The sequence below is a fragment of the Canis lupus genome, chromosome 5 (genome assembly GCF_048164855.1).
Source record: "Canis lupus baileyi chromosome 5, mCanLup2.hap1, whole genome shotgun sequence".
In the NCBI taxonomy this organism is placed as follows: domain Eukaryota; kingdom Metazoa; phylum Chordata; class Mammalia; order Carnivora; family Canidae; genus Canis; species Canis lupus.
In genome coordinates, this window is record NC_132842.1 from 77153158 (window position 1) to 77171305 (window position 18148).

Here is an 18148-nt window from a genome sequence, read left to right on the forward strand (position 1 = left end):
GTGAAGAGAGAGAGCACAGGCCCAGATCCTTGCTCTGCCACTTAGCAGCTGGGTGCTCTTGGACAAGCCACACAACCTCTCTGTGCCTCACTTCCCCCTCCCATCCAACCGGGTGAAAGGCACCGCCGTGAGTCGGAATGAGATGATGGAGGCAGTGCCCTTGGCACACGGTGTGCGCTCATGGAACATGCACAGGTGGCGGCCGCGGCCGCTGCAGGGGTGCTGGTCCTGCCACCTCGCCGGGGGCCCGGGGATGCCGGGCAGCAGCTGAAAGTAGGGCAGAGCTGCCTTCCCGGTTCACACCTCCATCAGCCTCCCTGGCTCCTCCCAGCTTGGTAGGAAATGGGTCGTAGGCAGGACCCGCGCCGGGATTCCTCATTTCCGCTCTAGTCTTCGAGGACAAACATGTTCAGTTTCATTTAATCATAAAGCTGCTTAATTAGTTTTTTTTTTTTTTTTTTTGTCTTTTTTGAATTCTGAGTCACTAAGCTGTCCCCGCTAGAGGGGGTGGAGATGCTGGCTCCTGCAGGGCCTGGGGCCTCCTGGGGCTGGGAACAGCTGGTCTGGCTCAGGCTACGGGACGCCTAGGCTCCGTTAAGGCCCTCGAGGGCCCAGGAGGGGTGGAGCTGCTTCCCTCATGCCAGCCTCGGCTCAGGCCATCCAACAGCACCTCTTGAGCACCTACTGTGTGCCAGGCTGGGGAAAGAGCAGAGGTAAGGCAAGGTCTCCACCCTGGACAGGCCACAGGAAGGGATCAATTCCTTTATTCATTCAACCAGGGTGCTGGGGAGAAGATGGTGGATGGCCCTGGCCTCTCAGACAGCACTGCCTACAGCAAGGGATGAGCAAGGAAACAAGCAATAATAAGCCCACTGGGTGAGGCTGGATAGGAGTTGACGGCCCCCTGAGACTCACCAGAGTTGGGTTGAGCCGGCAGTTCAGAGAGTGGAAGGGAGGGGCTGGCTCAGAAGGCAGGGCTCCAGCAGGGGTGGCTGGAACTGCTTCCATCTCTCCTCCTCGCAGCCGTGAGGGAGAGCTTTTCCATCCATTTCCAGTTCTCAACCCTCAACCAAAGCACTTCTTACAGTCATTCACACCTTAGTCTAAATGAGATTCCCCATGACACCTTTCCCAGGGGCCATTACAGCCTCTTTGGCTGTTTGGTGCCTCGAGACATAGGTAAGAAAAGTCTTCAGTCAAAAAGAGGGAGTTTCCTGGGCCTCTGATGTCCAGCTCCTCTATCCACCCCCTAGTTCCTACCCCAGGCAGGGCCCATGTTCAGATGTGCTGGCCTCACCTGGCCTCATATCGTGTAGCTCTTGCCCACCATGCAGCAGGCAGGGCGGAAGGGAGGATGGGAAAGCATACTCTGTTAGGACCGGGAGTGATGCTGGGCACCGTCCCTGCCTTTTCTCCTTGACCTGCGCAGCCCCCAGTCAGGAGAGGCAATCTCCTTTGGACCTGACACAGGAGGAAACTGAGGCTCCGAGAGGTAAGATGCCTGTCCAAGGTCACATGGCTGGGTACGGATGGAGCTGGGATCTGAACCTACAGTCTCTCACTCCTAGCCCAGTGCTTCTCTACGACTTCAGTGGCTTCCAAGCCCGGGTACCTAGGTCCTTGAGGGCCCCAAGGGAGTAACAAGGGTCTGATCTAAAAGCTCAAAGAGAAACCACTCTGCAAACAAACGGCGCCCAGGCAAATGAAAACAAGTATTTTAGCTGGAATCAGAGCGACACCGGGAAGGAAGGAGCTCTCCGCTCACCCTGTACAGAAGCCCTCTTGAGTGGCTTTACCTCTCTGCTTCAGAATGGGTGAAACTTTTTGGGAAACCAGTTCTTTCAGAACATCGGGCCCACTGAAGTCAAGAGGAATGGTGTTGGGGAGGAAAGGACCGTGACCGTCACCTTTTCCTGAGATTGCTGGCCTGATGCCCCAGACCCAGAGAGGTCAAGGCACCTGCTTGAGTCTCACAGCCAGGGAGGACCGGAGTCAGAGCTGAGCCTGGCAGCCTGACTCTGAGGCCAGTGCTCTCTCTCTGCTGCACCAGGGGGTTGGGTCTCATGGGATGATGGAACCCCAGGCCCCAGGGAGGTGCAGGGGGGGAGGGCACCCAGGAGCAGGGGTACCTTCTCATAGTACTGCAGCTCATAGTCCAGGATGACGCCGTTGGGCTGGTCAGGCTGGGACCACGACAGGGTGATGCTGTCCACTGTGCGGCTCACCTGGTGCATGATGGACACGGCCGACGGAGCTGGAAGAGAGGTCAGAGGTCAGGGGTCAGGGCAGGAGAGGGTGCAGCCTCTGGCCTCAACTTTAGAGGTACCCAGACGGACAGAGTGTAGGATCAGAGAGGAGAAGGCATCTGGCTGAGGCCACACAGCCTGCCCAAGGGGCTGCCAGAGGCGGGGCAGAGGGTCTTGTGCAGGACCATGGGCGCTGCTTTCATGAAGCACCTTCAGATTTTATTTTATTTTATATTATTATTATTATTTAAATATTTTATTTATTTATTTATGAGAGACACACAGAGAGAGGCAGAGACACAGGCAGAGGGAGAAGCAGGCCTAATGCAGGGAGCCTGATGTGGGACTCGATCCTGGGTCTCCAGGATCATGCCCTGGGCTGAAGGCAGGTGCCAAACCGCTGAGCCACCGGGCTGCCCGCACCTTCAGATTTTAGAAACAGACAACTCTGGCCATCCCTGGGGAGCTCAAGTCACACCAGGGGAGAGACAGATGCACTGGACCCTTCTCCAGACGCCCTGCCCCAAGCAGCTAGATGAAAGTGGTCCATTCTCTCTCGGAGCTCACAGCCTCCCAGACTAAGGAACCTCCAGACCCAAGACATGATGCCAGATGGGGCTCTGGGAGAGGGGCGCGATGGGGCTCTGGGAGAGGGGTGTGGGAGGCGGGGAGATTCACTTGTCACTTCAGCAAATATGCATCCAATGCCTACTGTGCGCCAGGGGTATAGCACTGAATAAACACGACCACCAGAAATAAATTCCTAAAAATAAACCCATAGCTCCCTGTGGGAAAACAGCTTGGCAGTTCCTTAAAGAGTTAAACATAGAGTTACCACATGACACAGAACTCGCACTCCTGATTTCATAACCCAAAGAACTGAAACCAGGTACCCAAGCAAATACTCGTACACAAACGTTTCTAGCAGCACTCTTCACCAGGCCCAAAAGGCGGGAACCACTAAGGTGTCCATCAACGGATGAATGGAAACACACATTATGGTATACACGTTCCATCCCATATTATTCAGCCATAAAAGTAAATCAAGGGCTCACACAGGCTACAACGTAGATGAATTTGAAAAACATGCAAAGTGAAAGACAGGCACAGAGGTCATATATTTTATGAGTCCATTTATATGAAATATTCAGAATAGGTGAATCCACAGACAGCAAGCAGTTGGTGGTTGCCAGGGCTGAGGGCAGGGAGGGAGAATGTTCTGGGTCTAGACAGGGGTGTGGTCGCACCGCACAGTGAATGCACTAAATGCCACTGAATTGTTGTTACACATTAAAATGGTTAATCGTATCTGAATTCCACCTCAATAAAATCCCACCCTCCATCCCTCCCCCTTCTGCCGCTAGTGCCCTCACAGAGGGTAAATGAAGGAGACAGGAAGGCAGGGGCAGCTTGTTCAGTGCTAGGAGGACTCGGAAATAATTTAGTCCCATCCCTTCGTCTTACGGATGTGGAAGCTGAGGTCTGGGGAGGGGCTGGGAGCTGCCCTTTCCTGGATCCCTTATTTCATAATTCACCCGGGCCTGTGTTTCTCGCCTCCTCCTCAAATAGAATAAACCTATGCAAAGCACCTACTATGTGTCACCCACAGCCCTGGGCCCTCCGCATCTGTTTCCTGAGCTGACCGTTGGTGAGGGGGCAGTACTGGCTCCGCCGACGGGTGAAGACGCCGAAGCTCAGAGTGGCCAGGGGCTTCCTGACATCACACAGCCCCCACGTCCCCCGTAGGGGAGCTGGGATTTGAACCTGGGTCTGCCGTGGCAGTGCTCGCCCCGTGAGCGGGATGGGGCGGGGTGGACTCCTGATGTGGTCCCTCCCTACTGTGTGACTGGAGTGAGCCTCCTTGCCTCTCTGGGCCTGAGGTTTTCCTGGTCTCAGGAGGGGCTGAGGACTCCCCAGGGGGAAGGGAGCACCTATTATGGTCTCTCTTGTCTCCTGGGCAAGTCTGTGACAAGCAGATGCCCCATCTCGGCTCACACTGGGGTGTCTGGAGCCTGAGACTGACCCTCCTCCTCCTCATCCAAATCTTGCTTCCCAGGTGCTCTGTATGAATGGGAGCGTGGAGCAGGGACCGGTAGGAGCTCATCGGGGCTTGAAGCTTGGCAATGGCTCACCTGTTCCCTGCTGTTCCTGTCCCTTCAGCCCCAGGGTGGAGGGGACATTGTGTTGCTTCGAAGACCCAGGCTCTGTGCTCTGGCCTGCTGCTCACTGAGCGAGTGACCTTAGGCAAGCTGTCCCCCACCCCTGGACCTGCTTCCTCCTCTGTACCACGGGCAGGCTGGAAGGTCCCTGAGGTCTTCAGCTCGAATGCCCCCTGCTTGTCCTTCCCGGGCAGCCCCTCGCCTGGAGTTGGATTGGCCCAGAGGCCAGCATGAGCCTAAGCAGGTCCATGGGAACTGACCCGAGATACCCGAGACAGGCTGGCGGCGCCTGCAAGAAGGACTTAGACCGTGGTCCTATCATCCCTGACAACCTCTGCTTCTTCTGCACCCAAGGGGGTGCTGCTTGGCTCTTGGCTTGGCTCCCAGCCCTGCCTCTTGGGAAGATCAGGTCCCTGCGCCCTGCAGGTTCCTCCTCAGTCCAACACGGGGACTCTGTCTTCCTTATTGCCTCCCAGAGAGTCAAGAGACCCCAACGTGAGCGAAGGGGCCCCACTAACCATCGTTTATTGGGCACCAACTACATGCTGGGCACTGTGCTAGGCCCTGGTCATGGGTTAACCCATTGAATCCCCACCACAGCCTCGGAAGCAGACCTCCTCCGGCCCATCTTGCAGATGGGGAAGCTGAGTATCAAGCAGTATCTTCCCTGAAGCTATACAGAGAGTAAGTGGCAGCACAAAGCAACACACTCTCACCAGATGCCTGGATGGGAAGTGATGTTTCTCAGGCTTCAGGAAGTCACTTGAAGGACTTTTAGGGCAGTGCATACATTTATAATGCTAGCAATGATAAAGCCATGAACCTAATACCTACTGAGCCCTTAACTTTGTGCGCAGCACTGTTCTAGGCTCTTTACGCCTGTTAACATAGGTGTAACAGAGAATTCTCACAATTGCTCCATGAGCTGGCGGCTATTCACATCCCCAGCTTATCATGGGGAAACTGAGGCTTGCAGCTGTTCTGTAACCTGCTCAAGGGTCACACAGCAAGGCAGTGCTGAGTTGGACTTGAACCCGGCAGCTTGGGCTCTTTACTAGCACAGTGCTGGCGACTGTGCCGTCAGCTCGGCTCCAGGAAGATGCTCACCGGAGATGAACTAGGTTGACTGCTAGAGTCCAGTGGAGGGACAGTCTGAGTGCTCGGTGACTCAGTTTCCTCATCCGTAAAATGAGCCTGAGGGTAACATGCCCCTGAGGGCTGTTGGGAGGAGCAGATGTGTGAAATCATGTCCAGTGCTCAGTGCAGCACCTGGCATATGGTCAGCGCTGGGGGCATTCACTAGTGTCACTGGGTATTTGCCACTGTGCCCTGAGCGGCTGACCCGCGTCACCTTTCGGTCCTCTCAACAACAATGTGGGATGGGGGTTTGCACAATTTGCAGAGGAAGAGATTGAGGCTCAGAGAAGCATGGTGACTTTCCCAAGGTCACACAACTAGTGAGGCGCTTGAGCTGGGGCTGGAGCCGAGTTATCCTGCCCCACTATGCTCCCCTGCTGCCCCTCAGAGCAGTCCCTGCCACAGTCCCCTCATTCTCTGACCCCTTCTCCAGCCCAGACCCATCTCTCCCTCCGGAGCTGCCTTTGTGCAGAGCTGAGCCCTCTGTTCTGCACTGCTGAGGCCCTGGCTCCTCTGTGAGGCCCGGCTGTCCACCCTTCTCTCCCGCCTGCTGTAGGCCGCTTCCCCTGACAGTGCGCGCTATCGTCACGGGTCTGGCGTATCTGTGGAGCATCGGACACACGCTGCACCCACAAGCATGGGGAGCGGTATTGCCATCAAGCCACAACCATGTGAACCCAGTCACCTGGTGCTTTCTGCAGAGAACTGAACCCTCAGGGGAGAAGATTTCAACCAGCCCCAGAAAGGCAGTCCTGCTTAGCGGTCAGCGGCCAGAGGGTGGAATCAGACTTGCATGCAAACCTGCCCCCCACGCCCCAGTGCTGTGGCTTTCAGCAAGTTCTCTCAAACTCTCTGAGCCTCCGTTCCCCACTTGTCAAATGCAGACCCTTCCTGGCCAGGATGTCATGAGCACGAAAGGAGAAATGTGTGCAGATGTTTGACCATGGGGCAGCCCAGGTGGCTCAGCGGTTTACTGCCGCCTTCAGCCCAGGGTGTGATGCTGGAGACCCAGGATCGAGTCCCATGTTGGGCTTCCTGCATGGAGCCTGCTTCTCTCTCTGCCTGTGTCTCTGCCTCTCTCTCTCTCTCTCTCTGTGTGTCTCTCATGAATAAATAAATAAAATCTTAAAAAAAAAAAAAAAAAGAAGTTTGACCATGGTGCCAGCTACCATCAGGAGGGAGATCTTATTAAAAACATTTAAGGGGTGCCTGGCTGGCTCAGTTGGTGGAGCATGCAAGTCTTGATCCTGGAGTTGTGTGTTTGAGTCCCACATTGGGTGTAGAATTTACTTAAAAAAAAAAAAAAGGCAAAACCAAAACAAAGCAACATTTCAAGAGGCAGGGGGCGGACGCCTGGATTGCTCAGTCGTTTGAGCATCTGAATCTTAGTTTCAGCTCAAGTCATGATCTCAGGGTTGTGGCATTGGGCCCGGCATCCAGCTCCACGCTGGAGTCTGCTTGAGACTCTCTCCCTCTCCCTCTGCCCTTCCTCCCACTCTTGCATTCTCTCTAGAATAAATAAATAAATCTTTTTCTTTTTTTTAAAGGACATTTCAAGAGAGTAGAATGGTGTCAGGGGCTGTGGGCTGGGGGAAAGAAAGGAGGAGATGTTGGTCTAAGGATACAAACTTCTAGCTATAAGAGGAATAGGTTCTAGGAGCTAATGTACAGCATGGTGACTATAAGAAACAATGCCATATCGTATAATTGTAAGTTGTTTAAGAGACTAGATCTTAAATGTTATAACCACACGACATAGAGTCGTAATTATATGAGCGGATGGAGGTGTGAACTAACCTTACTGTGGTGATCATTTTGCAATGTATACTTTTATTAAGACACCACCTCATATACCTTAAACTTTCATGTTATAAGTCAATAATACCTCAACAAAGCTGAAAAATATTTCAATTCACAGAGTTGCTATAAGGCCAGCATGATGCTGGGTTCTGGGGCTCAAGAGAGGAACCTCTCAGGTCCCTATCTTCCAGGGGCTTGGGGTTAATGGGAGAAAGCATATTTGCTTCACACAACAAGTGTCTGCTCCAGGCTGGAGCTCCTGAGTCAGGACTCAGCCACGGCGATCCAGGCCTAAGAAGGGCCGACGCCTTTCCCTTTACTTCTCTCCTGGTGATTTCACCTCCCAACAGTGAAGAAAAGTGGTAGAAAGTGCCCCTAAAGATTACTGCCCTTTTCAAACTTGAAGGGGCATAAGGAAATAAATCAGGAGACTTTATTAAAACTCATGGTGCTGGGCACTGCCCCTCCCCCCCAACCTTTCCTAAGATTCTGATTCAACAGATCTGGGGTAGGGCCTGAGGATCTGCTGTTTTTTTTTTTTTTTTTTTTTTTGTGAAGATTTTATATATCTATTCATGAGAGACACACAGAGAGAGGCAGAGACACAGGCAGAGGGAGAAGCAGTCTCCCTGCGGGGAGCCCGACATGGGACTCGATCCCAGGACCCTGGGGTCATGCCCTGAGCCGAAGGCAGATGCTCAACCACTGAGCCACCCAGGCACCCGAGGATTGGCAGTTCTAACAACCTCCCAGGTCATGTTGATGTTGCTGGTTTGTGGACCACACTTTGAGGAGGAGTGGATTCGGGACCAGCGAAGGAAGGTGACTTGTTCCAGGTCACACAGCAGGTAGGGGTGGGCCTAAGAGCCTAGACCAGCTGGATCTTAGTCGAATGTATTTTCCACCCATCACACTGCGTGTCACAGCCTGGCTTCTGCAGACACCGCCCCTCTCATCTTCTGGAGCCTTGAAGCAGGGGTACAAGGGATGGGAGGGGAGGTGCAGGGCTGAGGCCGCCCAGGAGTGGCAACTTGCTCCTCAAATAAAAAGCTTGTCATCTTGACAGCGCCCATATGCCACACGATGCCCAGTGGGAAAACAAAAGGAAGGTGAACACCTAACACTTACTCGTTCACTCTGAGCCAGGCGCTTTTCCAGATGCTTTACGTAGTGAACTCCTTTGACGCTCATCTGAACCCTATGAGGCTGGTATTATTATTATCATACCCATTTTATAGACGAGGAAATGGAGGCACTCAGGTATGAAGTAACTCGCCCAGAGCCACACAGTTAGCAGGCAGTGGAGCTGGGATTTGAACCCTGGGCCCATTCAAGTCCAACGCATCCTTCCCTTGGCTGCGGCCGATGCAGGCTGAGCAGGGAGGTCTGGAAACCCGCGGACATCACAGGGCCTCTGAGGACACCCTGGGCCGGCTCCCATCCTATTGCTGCAAAGCGAACTCCACCCGGCTCCCACTGACTCACCTCACCCACCGCCGCCCGGCCCGCCTCGGCTCGGGGAGCTCAGCTGTTAGTGGGGGCAGGTCCCCCACGGCCGTGGGGGTCTGGGCTTGCTGGGCTTAGCTGGCAGGCTTGGGTTACAGGCAGCTAACCCGGGCCTGATCCCATAAGCCCCGTAACCCTGGGCGTGGCAAGGAGGCGGCATTTGCTGGGAAGCTGATCAAGGCGGCCGTGGGGGCCGAGAGGGCTGGCCTTTCTCCTGGAATCCGGGGGATTAATGGGAGAAAGGGGAACAGCTGGATGCTCTCCCATCCTGCCGTCCACCGCCCACCGCCCACCCTGGGGTATCAGGTTTCCCTGTAAGTTGGTCTTCAGGGAATTCTGGTATTTTCAATTACCAGGCGGGCACGCCGGCAGGGGGCTGGGGTCAGTGGTGCCCCGTGACCCCTGCAAGGAGATGGAGCCCCGGGGAGCAAGCACAAAAGAAGCCTGTGGCCGAGAGGGGAAGGGGGAGGCCGGCCAGGCAGGGCCCGCTTGGCTGGAGCAGGTGGTCAGGGGCCCTGCTGCCCCCGCCCGCCCTGGGGGGAGTGTCCAGTCCCGTTGTTCGCCGAGACTTGGGGAATCAGCCTTGGCCTGTGCCTCTGTTTCCCCCTCAGGGCATGAAGGGGTTGAGTGGGGACGTGTCTCAGGGCCTTCGGGGACAGGCAGGAAGACAGGAGGCCCGGGCACCCTGGCTGCTTCCAGAGGGCGTGTGTTTGGGCCTGGCCAGCTTCATCTCCGCAGCCCTGAGCTCTGAGGCGGGAAGGAGACCCTGAGTGTGCTCGGCCTTTGCCCTTTCATGGGGCAGAAGACCCCAGGAGCTTGGAAGAGTAGGGAGGGACAGGTCGCTGGGCTTCAGCGCTGTGGGACCCCACGCCAAGGCCCAGTCTCAGCTCCCGCTGCCTCTGTGACCTCTTCACTGTTGTCGATGGCCCGCTGTGACTTCCCAATGCCCCCCAAATGACGCCCAGATGCTCCACACGGCTTCTGGGCCCACCTGCCTGGCACCCACCACCTCCGAGCACCTGCCACCTCCACTCCCAAGTGCCGTCCACACCGGCCAGTCACACCAAGGTCATCATTCCTTTCTCAGGGCCTTGGCCTCGCGCGCGTGGTGTTTCTGCCTTGGACACCTCATCCCCCAGATCTCCCTGGCCTCCTCGGGAGCCCTCCCTGACCACCCACCCCATCCTGCCATCCCACAGCGGCTTTCTTTACTGGCACCATCCGAGGACAGGGACCTTGTCTGTCTTGTTCTATCCTTTATCTCCAGTGCCCGGGACAGCGTGTGGCTCAGAGTCAGCACGTATCCACATTATTAGAGGAAGGAAGGAGAGGAAGGGCAGGCCCTCACCTTTTCTAGCACCTTCAGGAACCTGAGTCGCTGACCTTATGCAGTGTGCTTGTATGATGGGCACTAACCATTCACTCTCCCTCACACCCGGGGCTCTCGGAGATGGGACCTGCTGCTGTGGCTGGAGCCTCCCGCTGACCAACAGGCCTAGAGCCCCACAACAGTCCGTGACAACTGCGCCCGCATTCTCCAGGACCTGTAGCAGGAGCACTTTCCCCATGACAAGACTCCTGGAATTTCCGGTTGATAATGGGGGTCCCTGTTTTGACTGTAGCGATACAGTAAACTTCCAGAAAAATGGGCCTTGTTTCTTTCTGATTGGAGCAGACATTGGTGCTGTGGGCAGAAGAAAAGGAGAAGTTGAGAACTGGTGTCAAGGTGGCACTTTGCTATGAAAAAAAAAGGAGTTCTGTGGCCAAGAAACGTAGAGAAACACAGAGTTCTCTAGAACCCTGCTTGGAAGACTCACAGTGCACACTCCTTTGTTCAAGGCTCTGAGAAGTCCTGCAGGGGAGAGACCCAGTTAACCTGGCAGTTAAGGTCTCATTTGGCTTCAGAACCCCCTTTTCGCATAATAGTTAAATGTTGTTTGGAAGTAGCAATTTGTGGGACATATTTTTTGGGGAAAAATCTTCCCAAAACAACAAAAATTGTTTCTAGGAGATACTATACACTTTTTCCTTGAACCCAAGAAAAGATTGTGTCTAGGGTGGCCGTTCATCCGCTCCTTCATGCTTCCTTTGATTCAGCTCAGATTTAACAGCACCTTCTAGGTGCTACACAATCATATGGAGTGGGGTTAATCACGTCTGTTTCACAGATAAGGAAAGGGAGAGTCAGGTCAAGTCTCCTGCCTTAGGTACCTCGGCTCACAGGTGAGATCGGGACCCAGGCCTGCCTGACTCTACGGCCTGGGTTGGTTTATCACTCCCCCCCCCCCCCCGCCCCGTTACGTGGCCTGAGCCCTGTGCATGGTCGGAGCAGGTTAAGGCCAGGCCCTGGGCTTGGTACTATGGAAACACCCAGTGGTCCACCTGCCAGACAAGGATGCTGAACACCTTTGATCTTACCTGTGGCTGCTGAATGGGACCCAGTTCTAACCCAGGATCTGGACCAGGAAGGTGGCAAGATCTGGATCAGGTAGCCCAGGCTGCATATCTCACCCCTCAGTGCCTCAGTTTCTCCTCTCTAGGTTACATGAAAACCTGCATATCAAGTGCTTAGCACAGGACCAGGCAGAGTCAGGATCCGGGGACATCTGCCATAGGTAGCTGTCCAGGCTGCTCAGAATCTTTTGAATCTTTTTAAGATAAATTATTTATTTATTTACTTTATGTAAACTCTCCACCCAATGTGGACTCGAACTCACAACTTCCGGATCAAGAGTCGCATACCCTCCGACTGAGCCAGCTGGGTGTCCCTGGGGTGCTCAGACCCGTAAGCAGCACCGTGAGTAGCTAAGGGCTACTACTTTGCTCAGCAAAGGCCCTTGAACGGTGGTGGTGATAGTGGTGGTGGAAGGGAAAAGATGTAGCACTCAGGGTTCAGATCCCAGCTCTCATGCCCTGGCGACCCTGTGACCTCAGGTGAGTTACTTTGTCTCTGGGCCCTGTTTCCTCACATGTAAAATGGGATGTTGCAGACACGACTTACTGCCTGCCCAAGTATCCATTCTTTCTTTCTCAAATTAACAAAATCTTGGTTCTTAGCTAGGCACATTATGCCCAAATAAAATACTACATTTTCCCAAACTCTCCGGTAGCTACCAGTGGCCATGCGACAGCATGATTGCCAATGAGGTATAAAGCCAATGTAATATCTGGGACTTCTAGGAAGTCTCTCTTAAAGGGAAGGGCCTTTTCACTCTCCTTCTTCCATCCTGCTGCCTGGGACATGGATGTCATGGCTGTAGCTCTCATAGCCACGTTGGCCCATAGGACCAGAAGCTGTGTGCCGGGGAGCCCGGATCCCTGACGATTCCACAGAGTTGCCTAAACTCCTATCTTCTGACATCCTTTACCTATTGGAAAAATAAGCTTTCATTTTGTCTAAGCCACTATGGTAGACTGGTTGTATTATTAATCACCTCCTTGTATCTACATTCTTTGCCCTAGAACTTGTGTAATCCCGCCCCCGCCCCACTTTCGGGTTAGCCATGTGACTTGCTTCGGCCAAAGGGATATTAGCAAACATGGCATCAGCAGAGGCATGAACAAGCCCTTGCACATATCCGTTGCTGTCTTGCTTCCCTGTGATTGCCACAGAACCTGCCCAGGCTGACCTGCTGGGGAAGAGATACGCAGAACAGAGCTGTCGCCCTACTGGTCCCAGCCCGGGACCATCTTGACAATCTGACATCTGTCAACTCCAAACATGCAATAGAGCCCCGAAAATATCCAAAGATCTACTGAGGGCAAACACATGCGTGTGTAACCCGCCCCAACCCCCCCAGGATCTACCCGGCCAATCTGGGGACTCGTGGGCTAGATCAATGCTTCTTACTTTAATGCTGCAGGTATTGTGGTCGATTGTCAAACAGCATTACTGTGGCAGCAGCTATCTGCTATTTTTCTTCCTGTTATATGCAGCCAAACTCAATCCTAACTGACACTCCAGGCCGGCAGTGCCTCCCCTGCAGAAAGCTTGGAGTGATCAAAGAGGCCGATACGTGCAGAGGGCTTGGGCTGGGGAGGGAAGTGCCCTCTCCCTCTCCCTCTGCCTTCCTTTCTCCAGGTCTGGGCCTCACCAGAGGCTCTCTCGGCCCATCTCCTTCTGATCCTCTTGGCCCCCAGGGAGAGAAGTAGGTGAGTACATGCTCATGCCAGTTCTAGAGACTGAGCCACTGTATGCCTGCCCCCCAGGAGGGCGGGAGGATCAGAGGAGAACACAACAGCAGAAGGGGCTTTGGAAAGTTGAAAGTCTTTGCATGAGAAAGCCATATGGAGCGGTGTCATGGACGGAGGCCGTGATACCTAGCCAGGGTGTTGGAGACTGGCTGGGCCACGACCTGCTGTGTCATCTTGGACGGCAGCTCGGGAACCTCTCCGGGCCTCCTTTTTCCTTTCTATAAGAAAAGAGGTTTGCATTCCAGGGCCCCTGAGAATGCTGATGTGCTTTAATTTGGCTTACATCACCTTCTGCAATAGGCAGGATAATGGCCCCCAAAGATGTCCACATCCTAATCCCAGAATCTGTGAATATGTGACCTTACACGGCCAAAGGGGCTTTGCAGACGCGATTAAAGTTATGGTCCTTGAGATGGGGAGATTATCCTGGATTATCCAGGTAGACCCAATGTAATCTAGTGAGTCCTTAAAGGAGGAGAAGCTTTTCCAGCCAAAGAGTCAGAGAACCAGAGGGCTGGAGCGTGAGGAGGGCTTGACGCCCCATTGCAGCTTCTGAGATGCAGGAGCCACATGCAAGGACTGGAAAGAGGGCTCCACAGGCGAAAGGCAGCTGCCAGCTGCTAAGGACAGGGGGGTACCTCACTCCTATCATCCCATGGCACTAGTTCTGCCGACACCTGAACGAGCTAGGAAACGGATCATTCCTCGGAGCCATCAGAAAGGAACGCAGCCCTGCCAACAGCTTGATTTGGGCCTGCTGAGATCCAGACTAGTCCTCTGCCCTACAGAGCTGAGAGACAGGAGCTGTGGCTCGTTTGTGCCATTTTGTTATAGCAGCAATAGGAAACTAAGACACCTTCTGATCTCATTTGAAGCCTCGCTGCCATAGCTTATCCACTCACTATGTGCTGGGTGCTCTGTCTATGTGATAGCTAATCCAGCCACCATCCAGCAAAGCTGGAGTGAGAGATCAATGCCCATCCTCGAGGCGAGGACCCTGAAGCTGGGAGGAGTGAAGCCTCCCATGCAGCCTGGTGCTGGATGAGGGCTGAGCCTTTTTGCCCATACGACCCACTAGGACATGACAACAGGGGAACTTCCTAACATGTCAATCTCCTGTTCAGGACGGGTGATGCCAAAGACTGCCTCTGCCAGCCGGGCCGTGGTGCACATGGGCCCAGGCACACAGCTCGCCCCACCTCTGCGGAAGGCTTGAGTCCGGCCAGTGCTGGGTCCCGAGCACGCAGTGATAGAACTATTCACGCTCTGCCACTGCCTGCCTGCTGATTGCAGACAAGTCGCTTGACCCTCAAAGCCTTACTTTCCTTACCTGTGAGACAGGATAATAACAGGACCCACCTCATTCCGTGTTGTGAAGACTCATCATCAAGGACTCGGGATGGTGTCTGGCACACAGTAAACACTTGATAAATGGGAGCCATTATTATGATTAGGGGCAACGTAGGACGATCCCCGCGTTTTGAATGCCTGGATGTACCGGGCGGCCTGGGAGGCACCTTGAGACATGAGCTCAAAGCCTCCCAGCAGTCCCGCGAGGAGGGGTGGTGACGCTCACGAGGAGATGCATTCAGACCTGGGGTTAGTGACTTGCCTAAGGCTATGTGCCAGTGAGCAGCCAGGCTTGATTCCAAGCCAGGTTTGTTTGCCAGATTCCCAAACCCAGACCCTTCCCACCCCCTTCTGGAACTGGGCAGAGGTGCGGCTGCCTGGAGCTTGCTCCGGGTGAGATCGTGTCCGGCGCGGCCCTGGAGGGTGGCCAAGAGGACTGGACGCAGCGCTGAGGTTGAGCCCCACGTTACTGAAATGCGGCACACGCCCCAGGTCTGCACGGCTGTCTCTGCCTCGAGGTCTCGATCGCAGCTTCAACACCACCTCCCCGGAGAAGCTCTCTCCTGACGCCCGCCCCGAGGCTCGCCCTCCTTCCTCCCGTCCCCTATGCTGTCCTGTTTGTTTGTGTCGAGGACCACAGACTCCGGACAGCAGATCGAATCCTGGGTCTGCCCCTTGCCAGCTGAGTGAGCCTGGGCGTGTGCTTGAGCTCTTCCCACGCCTGTTTCCTCCTTCCTCAAGAGGGGATCTGCGGCCCAGCCTGGCCTCCCTTCTCCAGGGGGCCCTGGGAGGAGCATGAACACGGAGTGGAAAGGCGTTCTGGAATGGCGGAGTGTGGTTCGAAGGTGGCATGACGGCTTTATGAAGTCAGAAGACAGCTCTGGCCCCGATGAATGCCAACGGAGTGTGAGCAAGGCCCAGTCACTTGCACAAAAGGAACATTTTTTCCTTTTAAGGCAACGAGCTAGATATTTATATATTGAATTTTAGGGTCTGATTAAAACCGACCACTGAATGCATTTGTCTGGAAATCAAGTCCCCAGCCTTGCTTTCCAGCCTATCATACTTCTCTACACCCCACCTCACTCCATGCTTCTCTGAGCCCTTCTGCAAATGTTCACCGAGCATTCGCTGTGGTGTGCCCCGCGCCAGGTGCCAGGAAAACCGCGGTAAGGAAAAGCAGACCTATTGTGTCCCACCACATGCTCATGGCGGGGCAGACAGACAGGGATGACATGATCGAAGACGTCAGGCTAAAACCTCAACCAGGGAGGCCTGCGAGGGCCATGGTGCTGAGGGGGTGTGACCAAGTCAGGAAGGTCAATAACGATGAGCAAAGGTCTGCAAGAAGGGTGAGGAGAAAAGCAACCCAGGTCAAGGGAACATGTGTGGAGACACCTCATGCTCAGGAGGAACAGAAAGAACTCTCCCTCCAGCCTGCCTCCTGCACTTCCTTCCCCTGGGACACCTTCCTCCCCGCAGGATTCCATCTGTGCTTCTTACAAGCTTCTCCATTCTCCAAAGCCAAGCTCAAGTGCCTCTTTTTCCAGGAAGCCTTCCATGATTTTCCCTTCTCCCATTCCCCAGGAGGAAATGATCTCTCCTACTGTGATCTCTCTCCCCTCCCCTACACCTCCTTGGGCCCTCATTCATGCCACCTTGTATGCAGATGACTGTCTGTGTCCATGTCGCTTTTTCCCAACCGGGGCATGAATCCTCAAGGGGAGGAACTCCAGTGTAGACTTGGCAATCCCATAGTTCTGGGTTTATTTAAATCCTAGTTGAGGCCACTTAGTCGTGGGGCTTTGCATAACTGGCTCCACCTCTCTGGGCCTGTGTTTCTTTATCTGGCAAAGGGGGATAATGTGGTGAGGGTGTGGGGTGGCTGCATGGTTCCCAGCTGGGCCCTGACCACCTGGGGAAGAGTCGGCTTATCAAGGGGCTTGAAACAAAGAAGGGAGGGAGAAAGAGTATTCATGATCCAGAAAGCCTCAGGGCTTTGAGGGTATACAGGGGCTTAGGCCTGAGTTTCCCAAATTTGCCCGGTGAGAAGAAACACTCGAGCCACTTGTTGAACATGCAGATTCCCAGGGCCTGCTCCTGGAATCCTGATTCCACAGGTCAGGGGTGGGGGCCCGGGAACCTGTGTTTTGGAAAACCTCTCATATAGTTCTGATGCACAATTTGGTGGAAAAATCGAGGCCCTGAGGGAGGCAGTGACTTTCAAGAGTGTGATGGGTTGGATCGGTTTTCTCAGTTTTGCCTCCTGGAACAGGATTATGAACCCACACCCTTTGCCAAGTAGCTCTGCGGGGCTCATTTGCTGTGGGTGACTACGCCACAAGCAGAGGCATGTGTTTGTGTGGCATGGCTTGGCTCGGCCGCTTGTGCTCCCAGCATTCACCATGACATTAACAAGCCTGGGTGGCTGCTGGTCCAAGGGGAATGGGAGACATATGGAACAGACTGAATCCAACCCACATTCTGGAGTCCTGCCCAGCCCAGAGAGCCCTGCTGATGATTAGCTAAACCCTAGCTGCCCCACAGACTAGTGAGTGAGAAAATAAATAGTTACGGTTGCAAACTACTAAGTTCTGGGGTGGTTTTGTTATGCAGCATTATCGTAGCAATAGCTGACTGATACACGAAGGTCACACAGCAAATGAATGGCAACGTTGGGATTCAGACTTGGTCTGAATGCAAGCTTCTCACTGCTTCTGTCTTATGATCCTGAGGGCTCTCCCTGCATCTTCCTCTTTGGAAGCCCCTCACTTCCACTCTGTCCTATTTCTATTCTCTGGGAACTTCCAGCTCCAGACAGGAAGAATCCAGCTCAAGCAGCCTGACTCTACCCCTTGCTGCTAATAAGCTGAGGCTTCTTGAGTAGGCAGTTCCACCCTCAGGGCTCTCGAATGGGTGCAGAGGAGGTTCCTACAGCCGGGGGAAAGAACTCCCATCGCTCCACCCCATGGAGCCTGGGCGGGGCAGAGGGAGGAGTAGGGAGCCCAGGCTCCCCCACCCCAGGGCCTTGTCAAGTTGGAGGCCTCGTAATCTGTTAGGTGTCTCTGCCAACCGCTGTTGGCTTTTGAGAGTTCTCTCAGATTGCTTGCCTTGATTCAACTCCATCCAGACCCCAATCTGAGTGGGGCTGAAATGCACCCATGACCCTGTAAGAACTGCAGACACATGCTCACAAATATGCCCTCTCAACCGCAGCAATACCACAAACATTCACAAACAAAACCACACTCTTTCTCATGCACGAACACACAGATAGGCAGGGCCACATTCAGACATACATACTCGTGCTCTAACACACCCTGTTCCAAGCCCCTCAGATTCAGACACACCCATGCTCATGAATGCATGTATAAATAAGAAGCCACATGGCCACAGAACATGCGATCACAATCATAAACACATGGTCACCCAAGCACATACAGTGAGTGACACACCCACACCACACATCCTCACAAATATACTCGCTCACACGCACCGTCAGACCCTTAGTCAAACTCAAGTTTCCTTGGCCATACCCTGGATTGTGCCCAAGCACAAGAATCTTTTAGACCTAGTAGATTCCTTCCCTTTCCTGCTCTGTGACTCGACTTCTCTGAGCATCATCGGTAAAATGGGGACATGGATGCCTTCTACTCCAGGTGGCCCGGGGCATGCAGTGAGGTCATATATAGACAGTACCCCTCAACTGGGTGGAGCTGGCTGACCCTTCTCCTTCCATGTCCTCGTTCATGCTCT

General features: G+C 54.1%; 1 protein-coding gene across 3 annotated transcripts in view; it reads right to left on the minus strand.

Moving 5' to 3' along the window:
- The window catches only part of EPHB2 (EPH receptor B2), a 184903-nt gene that overhangs the window by 23786 nt on the left and 142969 nt on the right, over positions 1–18148 (minus strand). For all 3 annotated transcript variants that reach the window (XM_072827896.1, XM_072827894.1, XM_072827895.1), the window contains exon 6: positions 2130–2254. In XM_072827896.1, coding sequence (XP_072683997.1) covers positions 2130–2254 — 125 coding nt within the window. The remainder of the gene's footprint in view (positions 1–2129; positions 2255–18148) is intronic.